The following is an 8,989-nucleotide window of genomic DNA, read 5'->3' on the forward strand; positions in this document are numbered from 1 at the left end:
TAAGCTTTCCCTACATGCCCTCCGCTTCTAACCAACTGACCTTGGTGTGTCCCGTGTGGCCCTCTGCAGCACGATGTGCCTCCTTCCTTTAGGAAACGTAAGCAACAAAAATCTTCTTCAATGGCATTAGCCATCCATGGAGTCACTCTGTCATCTCCATAAATTAAGGCCCAGGGAAAACTCAAGATAACAGCTTTTATCATTACATTAGAAATGGTGTAGACTCTGAATATCGAAAGCAGAATGGAATGTTCTGGTTCCTTCACAGAATGAAAGCACTCAGCACCTTCAATATGTAAGGCAGTCTTCACTCAAGCTGACCAGCAGCTCCTGAATTTCCTCTGAAGTCAAGACTGTGCCACCATCAATGCGTTTTCTGACTTGAAGAGAGGGTGATTACCCCTGCGGCGAGGGGAGTGATTAGCAGGGGCACAAGGAGACTTTTGGGTACTAGTAATGTTCTGTTTCTTGATTTGGGCGTCAGTAACATGTATGCTCCCTTTTCATTAAAATTTAACATCTAGAGCTTATGATTTGTATATTTTTCTGTATGCATACCATACGTCGATAAAAAGGTTAGTTAGGAAAAGTGTTTTTGGACTTGAAACCCTGCTCCATTTTGCATAATGCTCTGTGAAGCACGTGGACACCTCCAAAGATGCAAACAGTAACACTGCCTACTTGAGAAGACTGTTTTGCTCACTTTGAATATCAGTGCTAAGACATGGTGGCCTGAGATCCTGATTTCTCAGGATGATGGAGTTGGTGCAGGAAGGAGCTTAGTAGATCATGCGGTCCAGAAATTCCCACACCTGGCTGATTATCTGATTCACCTGAAGACGTTTTACAAAATGCACGTTCTGGGTTTCTAGCCTAGCTATGTAAAACCACAATTTGCAGGGGAGTAGAGATGAGGGGGTAAAAGGGTGAAGGCAGAAAGATGAGTCTGAGGCCTAGAAATCTGCATATTTTTGAGCTCCCCGGGTGTTTCAGGTGGTTAGGCAGGATTGGGGACCATCTATGAACTCTACCTCTTCATTTTACAGAGACAGAAACTGAGGCATAGCGAAGGGATGACACTTGCCCAAGATCACACAGCCAGAGATGACAGAGCTGGGCCAAGAACTCAGGTCTCCCAGTTCTCAGTCTGATACTCTTCCCAACAGAGCCCTAGATGAATACAGCAGCTGCACAGGAAGGGGAAACAACAGGCTTTCATGGAAAGAAGATCAAGGAGTGAGATGCCAACACTGAAACAATCATGCCATCTTGGCTCTGAAACTGGTCTGCTTGGTGAGGCAGAGTCCGCTGAGAATGTCAGAGTCAATCTTTGCTCTAGAACGAGTCTACTTCCAGACAAATGTTCACAATTTCCATACATATTCCACCTGGCTGGTCAGATAGAATTAAAATGGCAAAAGCCCTTTAATGACCTGCAGAGTCCCCTCCTTGGGCACGCTGGGGTGTGGTGGCAGCAGTAGGAGTCAGGACACTGGGGAGTCAGAGCAGTGCTGCAGTTAGGAGCATGGGTTCTGCGGCCGGTCTGACTCGGGTTTCAATTCTGGTTGCACAACTTACTAGTTGTGCCAGTCAGGGCCATTACTGAACTTCTCTGTGTCTCAGTTTCCTTGTCTCTAAAGTGGGGATAAAGATGGTAACAGCTAGCACTAGCACTTGACAAATGTTGGCCATTATGTGTGGGTCATTGCCTAAGGGCTTCACATGAATAAATTCATTTTATCCTCACCACCACCAGGAGGCAGCTACTATTCTACAGAGGAGGAAACCTGGACCTACTGTGTAGTGCTAGTGTGAAGATTAACCGAGGAAAGGCATGTGACGAACTCAGCACAGTACCTGGGATAGCATAAATGCTCAATAAATATTAGTCATTGTTATTATGATCATCATTATTATCTAAAATAATGAAGAGCTAGAGGAAGCTCTAGCTCTTCCTCTCAACTTGCTATAGGATCTTAAGTACGTCACTTCTCACCTCCCAGCCTCACTGTTCCAATCCATCAAATGAGAGGTTTGATGAGATGATCTCTTTTTTTTTTTTTTTTTTTTTTTGAGACGGAGTCTCGCTCTGTCGCCCAGGCTGGAGTGCAGTGGCGCGATCTCGGCTCACTGCAAGCTCCGCCTCCTGGGTTTACGCCATTCTCCTGCCTCAGCCTCCTGAGTAGCTGGGACTACAGGCGCCCGCCACCGCGCCCGGCTAATTTTTTGTATTTTTAGTAGAGACGGGGTTTCACCATGTTAGCCAGGATGGTCTCGATCTCCTGACCTTGTGATCCGCCCGCCTCGGCCTCCCAAAGTGCTGGGATTACAGGCGTGAGCCACCGCGCCCGGCCTGATGAGATGATCTCTAAAGTCTCCTTTAGCTCTAGGGTATTAGCAGTCACTGATCTTGTTTCTTTCTTTCTTTCTTTTTGTTTTTTTTGAGGTGGGGCCTCACTCTGTCACCCAGGCTGGAGTGCAGTGGTGCAATCTTGGCTCATTGCAATCTCTTCCTCCCTGGCTCAAGTGATCCTCCCAACTCAGTCTCCTGAGTAGCTGGGACCACAGGTGTACACTACCACACCTGGCTAATGTTTTGCATTTTTGGTAGAGACAGGGTTTCATCATGTTTGCCCAGGCTGGTCTTGAACTCCCGAGGTCAAGCCATCCACCCATCTTGGCTTCCCAAAGTGTTGAAGTTACAGGTATTAAGGCACCACACCTGGCCTCTCTGATCTTTAAAAAAATAACTTTCAATAAATCCAAGTCATTGGATGCTGCATTGATAGGTGTTTAGAAACACTGAAATCTGACATTAAAACCCCCTTTTTAAAAAAGGTTCATTCCCTTCTGCCTATTCATTGTACCTATATGACTATATCTAAGGAAAGGATGAGAGATCAGCACAGAGGTTTACACTCCAGGATGTTCACGGTTTACAGCCACTCCAGATTAGAGACAGCCTGAATATCCAGCAATGAGGATCTGTCCAGCAAATTTTGACACAGCAGCTCAACAGATTATTGGGCAATCATTCAAAAAGTATGCTTTCAGTCACTACTCGATGACATGGGGAAATATTCCACAAGCAAGGTCAAGTTAAACAACCAAGATACAAAACTTTATGTGCAATGTGACCCCAAATTTATAATACTAGAGAAAAACAAGGATCTATACTGAAATATGAATGAAAATTATCTCCAAATAATGGAGGTGATATACATACATACATATATGTATATGTGTGTGTGTGTATATATATATACATATATATAATTTTTTTTTTTTTTTTGGCAACAGGGTCTTGCTCTGTCACCCAGGCTAGAGTGCAGTGGCGCAATCATAGCTCACAGCACCCTCAAACTACTCTTAGGCTCAAACTATCCTCTCGTCTCAGCCTCTTGAGTAGTTAGGACTTCAGGCACATGCCACCACACCTGGCTAATTTTCAATTTTTCTGTACAGATGGGGTCTCACTATGTTGCCCAGGCTGGTTTCAAACTTCTGGCCTCAAGAGATCCTCCCACCTTGGCCTCCCAACGTGCTGGAATTACAGGCACGAGCCACCACAACTGGTCCAGAGTAGGTGATTTTTTTAAAAATAAAATCTACTAAGTGGGAATGCATTCCTTTTATTCCATACCTTTTATGGTGTATCTCTGCCTCCCTATTTTTACGTATTTTAATGAGCATCTCTTTTTTTTTTTTTTTTTCTGTTTTGAGATGGAGTCTCGCTCTGTTGCCAGGCTGGATTACAATGGCACCATCTCAGCTCACTGCAACCTCCACCTCCAGGGTTCAAGCGATTCTCCTGCCTCAGCCTCCAGAGTAGCTGGGACTACAGGCGGGTGCCACCACGCCCAGCTAATCTTCGTGTTTTTAGTAGAGATGGGGTTTCACCATGCTGGCCAGAATGGTCTCTATCTCTTGACCTCGTGACCCACCCACCTCCCAAAGTGCTAGGATTACAGGCGTGAGCCGCCGCTCCCGGCCCATCTCTTTTCTTTTGATTACACATTCCCTTGTCTGTGTGAAGGGCCTGCCTGTTTCTGCCAGTGACAGGCATACAGACCCCATATATATCTGTTAGCCAATGCAGAGCACTGTGTAACTTTCCTGTTAGGAAAATACAAATTCCCAAACCCCAAAAAAGCCCTTGCCTTGTAGGAGAAGGAAGTCTCGCTCAGGGTGCTGGCGCTACTTGTGGGAGGCAGCTGCTGCAGCTGCAGGGCTGCGCTGTGGGCTCCGTCCATGGTGGTCTAGTGGTGCATCCCGCTGGGCCGGGCTCAAGAGGTGGAGCTGCTGCTAGGCCGGGTCCAGGCCAGATGCCATCTCTCCTCGTGGTGTTCACTTCCCTCCAGCAGCCATCAATTCCTCATGCCAAAAGAATGCTTCAAGGCTCTTTTGGCTGATTTACAGCCTTCTCCTCAGCTTCACTTAGAGAAGTGCCAATCTCCGTGGCTCTCCCAGCAGACAGAGAGGGGCGTGCTTTCCAGTTCTTGCGGTGCTCTAGGGTGGTGGAGAGGAACATTAAAAATGCATGAACAAGGAAACACTGAGCCCAGCTTTGTTACCTGAGAATACCATTCAGATAAAACATAACCGGCCATGACAAGTGAGTCCATTAAAAAAATTCTGCAAAATTCAATTCTAGCAGTTAAAAACAAGTTCTATCATGCCTTTGTCCTCCCCTTAATACAAACCTGACTCATCTATCTCACAAGCTTTCTCTCTGGCTCTTAAATGTCCCCTTTCCTCCTCCACTCTGCTTCCTTCCTCCTATCGCACCCAACTTAAATCCTCCCTTTTTCCATAGCTCTTGAGCACAAGAAGTAGAATACTAACTTCTCCAGGTCTAAAAAAAAAAAAAAAAAAAAAATTCCACTACCACAAAAAGGGAACATTTAAGTTTCAACTTAGGAAGAAAAGAATCAGAAGAAAAGCTGCCTCCACGGAAGACAGAAGAACTGGCCTGCTACCGAGGGTCGGCCTGACACAGGTGAGGAAACACTGGTCTTGGAGGTGGAAAACCTGTGTGACCAGGTAACTTTGCCTCTTAGAGATTCAGTTGCCTCCTCTGTAAAGTGGGGGTAATAACATGGCCTCAAATAAACCCAGCACTGATGATAATCCCTGCTAATTTCATTGGACTTATATTTTCAGTGCTTCCCAAACTGTTCCCTTTTTTGGAGACAGAATCTCACTCTGTCATCCAGGCTGGAGTGCAGTGGCACAAACATAGCCTCCACTTGCTGGGCTCAAGCGATCCTCCCTCAGCCTCCCAAAGTGCTGGGATTACAGGTGTGTGCCACTTCTCAAACTTTTCTACCAGAGAAGAGAAAGTATACTCCTAGTGTCCTAGGAGGCATGGCCAAAACCCTACTTAAAAGTGTTAGGGGTTTCTTTGAGGACTTGTTATACATTTTTAAAAAAAAGTATTGTACTGCATAGTCTATATTGATTTTAATAGAAAAATGTTTTAAATTGCTTTTGATGTGCCACGTGCTACCTGTTTTACCTTTGCCAGGTCATTTAACTTTTCAGCCAGTTTCTCCAGCTGTGAAATATAGATAATAATGTTCCCACCCCACATGGCAGTCTTGAGAATTTGATGAAATCATACACGTAAAATGCAGGCATAGCAAATGGTCCATGAATGTGAGTTGCTGTTAGGATTAATTTTATTAATTAATTTTATTCTCCCATGTTTAATTATTTATTATTTATTTTGCCCATTCTTGTCTCTCTCATGCATTCATCCAACAAATATTTACCGAGGGCTCACTGTGAGCTAAACAATTTCTGCCACTCCCTGAGGCTTCAGAGAGCTGCCTCCTGTGTATCCTGTAGCTGTCAGTTCCTTCTGCTATCCGGCCCTAGGCCCAGGATTCAGTTGCCTCCTCTGTAAAGTGGGGGTAATAACATGGCCTCAAATATTCATGGTGTGAATAGCACATACATATGTGATGAGGCGAACACCATGTCCAGCACTAGGAAACAACAGCTGCAGGTTTTGCACAGGGACAGCTACAGAAACCATTTGGCTTGGTTTCACTTTGTCAAAGGGCCTCAGGATGAAATTATTGCTACTACCTGCAGACGAGGTTATGTATCCAGTATACAGACACGAGATGTGAGCATTCACCGGGTAACTTTATCAGGTAATTCACACCCCATAGCTAGACTTCCCTGCCTGCAAAACCCTATGAATATGGGTTTGCAATCTTGTGGAAAGCATAATTATTCACTATACTTTCACATACATGTGAAAAGCATTATTGCGTTAAATGTCTGTAACAATGTTTTAGCATTTGTAATAACCATAAGAGCCTTAAGAGTGGCTCAGGGCTCTTTCTACCTCTGAGAGGCCCCGAGAAGCATTCGACCATGAAGCAGTCACGAAATTGAGGAGCACACACTCCAGTGAGGTGTCTGCGGAATACCCTGTTCGGTTGCTCCCAGCTGAGATCTAGCCCAGAGCCTGACAGTGACTTGTATACATACCAACCGACTCACTAAATGCAGGCCAGTTAAGCACCCTGTGCGCTGTGGCCCCTTCACAGTCAAGAATGCCTTTCTAAGGCCTAATCCACCGCAACTCCAGAGATCCAACAAGCAGATATACTCAGCCTCACCTACAGGAGGTCAGAGAAAGCCAACAGCCCTTAGCGACATGTCAGTCAAGGGAGTGGTGGGAACCCAGGCCTCTTAACATCCTTTAGACTAGTTAGTTTGCTCAAGTGCTTTTCTGGTTTTGCTTTTGTTTGTGGTAGTTGGCATTGCTGTGGTTTAATTTTTTTTTCTAAAAAGCAGCTTCCCTCTCTGCCTCAGGAACTCCCAGGCCTCTGAGGCATCGCCTGCAAAGATAGAAGGGCTCTCCCTCAGCTGGGTGGGAGTCCGGACTGAAAGCCTGGAGGAACCCTTTGCAAGCTCTACTCCCTTATAAGACACATACTCTTTGCCTGGTGACTCTCTTTTCCTGATTTTGAAGCATTTCTCCAGGACCTACATATGCCCCAGAGGCAAGCAGTCACCTCTGCATTGTCAGCCACCCCACAATTAAAGCACGTGGTCACTGACCCAAGAAAGGAATGATAATTCACTAGGTGCTCTGCTTCCATTCCCACCCCGTTTATCTCGATGACCGATTTCACCAATCCCACCGAGCACGTTTTACAGACGAGAGAGCTGTGGCTCATGGCCGCTTAGGATAGCGTCTGTATTCGAATTTGCCTCTTTCCGAACAAATCAATAAAACACAGTCTTTCCCACCACCTGACGATCTGGCTTCTGGAGGTGAGCGCCAGTTCCCTGCCAAGCTTCCCGTTCCCGGACTTTGGCTCACGAGAAGGTTACATTTTTCCGTCCCCTCCCATTGAGCTGGAAACTCTACAACTCGAGGACACAGCACCTCTGTTCCAGAAGCGGGCTTAGACCAAGAACGCCTCCCCTCATCCCACCTGCTAACTCCACCATCTGCTGCCGCCAGGAAGTCCGAGCCGTTCGGCACGAAGAGGAGAAATTCTGGCAAAGTTACTCCATGTTACTTCCTGGTTTGGTAGAGCCTGGCATCACCTTTAGTAAGGTAGCCCATGCCCCTGTTCTTCTTAGCCTCGATACAAAACTGGAAAGAACATTCTGAGGCAACGGGACCCAGGTTGGCGAGGCTGGTGACAGCAACAAGGAAGGGTATGTATACTAGGGGACATTAGGTGACTTCGCTTTTTCCAGAAAAAACGAAGGTTAAATTCAATTCCCCTTCCTCCCAGTGTTAATCACTACTCACCGGCGGCGTCTCCTCTAAGGCCCACCTATCAAAACCTTCTGAGAAATGACTTGGACTCTTCGTGCAACCCGGAGGCACAGCCTCCTTCATCCCTTCCCAATTCAGAGCTGCCAAGATGCTGCAGTGTTTTGCTTTCAGAGGTCGCGATTTGATTTGCCAGGCTGCCTGCCAGTCAGAAGTTGGCAGACATTTCGCGCAGGCGAGTGGCTGCGAGGACGGGGGGGGGGGGGGTGGGCGGGACAGCCCCCGGCAATTGGCTGCGCCGCAAAGCTTGCTTGAAGGATAGGGGAGCGACCTGGGGCTAGAGTTTGGCGCTCACCTGGAGCGGGGACCCCCTAGCGGCCACAGGAAGAACGTTGCAGCGACTCCCCTGCCCCCTCTCCCGCTGTCCTAGAGAGCTCAGGTGATTGCTCGCTTCCACCTGCCCGGCAGGTGGGCCTGGTTTTAGCAGCCTACCAGGTGTCCTCCCTTCTTACCCCCATAGCCACCTTCCGGGCTTTGCTCCTGCTGTTCCCCTACCCGACGCTCTTATCAACTATTGAAATCTAAAACGTCCTTGAAGACCCAGCGCTCCCTAAAGCCCTCGCGAGACTTGGGGCCAAACATCTCTCTCCTTTCCTGCCCTCCTGGAACACCTGTTGGATACCAAGCCTCCCAGCAATCCTGAAGGTCCTGAAACGAGCCTAGCGCTTGGTTGTTTCTATAATGTATATAATTATCACAGTTATGATAATTAACATGCGCATGGAGTTTTACAGATGACAAGCTTCTCATCGCTCACACGTTGTCATATACACGCATTTGCTTTCAGATCGTCACAGCCATGAGTGAGACATGAAGCCTGTTTACATACGATGAAATGCCATTTGGACCTAGACATCTACAATGAGAAAGAGGCAGTTCTGGTCTCAGATCGCGGGGCAGAGAAAGCTCCTTGGGAACACGAGAGAGGAAAAAGCTGGTGCATTGTGGAAACTGCCCGAAGGCCAGCAGGGCTGTTAAGAGATTTTTCTGGGGGCGTGGTTGGGGCTGCTCTCTGAGGAATGGGCCAGGGACAGTTTATAAATAATATATTTGGGGCCCGGCGCAGTGGCTCACGCCTGTAATCTCAGGACTCTGGGAGGCCAGGAGCATCACTTAATCCCAAGAGTTTGAGACCAGCCTGGACAACATAGTGGGACCCCATCTCTACAAAAAAATAAA

General features: G+C 47.1%; 1 protein-coding gene and 1 long non-coding RNA gene across 8 annotated transcripts in view; one reads left to right on the top strand and one right to left on the bottom strand.

Moving 5' to 3' along the window:
* Positions 1 to 7,911, bottom strand: part of NIPAL3 (NIPA like domain containing 3) — a 54,987-nt gene extending 47,076 nt beyond the window's left edge. For 4 of the 7 annotated variants that reach the window (XM_077969654.1, XM_077969646.1, XM_077969652.1 and 1 more), the window contains exon 1: positions 4,161 to 4,509. In XM_077969654.1, coding sequence (XP_077825780.1) covers positions 4,161 to 4,253 — 93 coding nt within the window. In that variant the 5' untranslated portion in view covers positions 4,254 to 4,509. Of the gene's footprint in view, positions 1 to 4,160; positions 4,510 to 7,786 lie in introns of those variants that run through there. The other 3 variants (XM_077969660.1, XM_028838113.2, XM_077969653.1) reach the window with 2 other exon arrangements.
* On the top strand, positions 2,404 to 7,887 carry LOC144335243 (uncharacterized). The gene is made up of 2 exons (XR_013405919.1): positions 2,404 to 2,484; positions 5,229 to 7,887. It is a non-coding gene; the product is annotated as an uncharacterized LOC144335243 (long non-coding RNA).
* Positions 7,912 to 8,989: the final 1,078 nt, after the last annotated feature.

This window comes from Macaca mulatta, chromosome 1, assembly GCF_049350105.2.
Source record: "Macaca mulatta isolate MMU2019108-1 chromosome 1, T2T-MMU8v2.0, whole genome shotgun sequence".
NCBI classification, from domain to species: Eukaryota; Metazoa; Chordata; class Mammalia; order Primates; family Cercopithecidae; genus Macaca; species Macaca mulatta.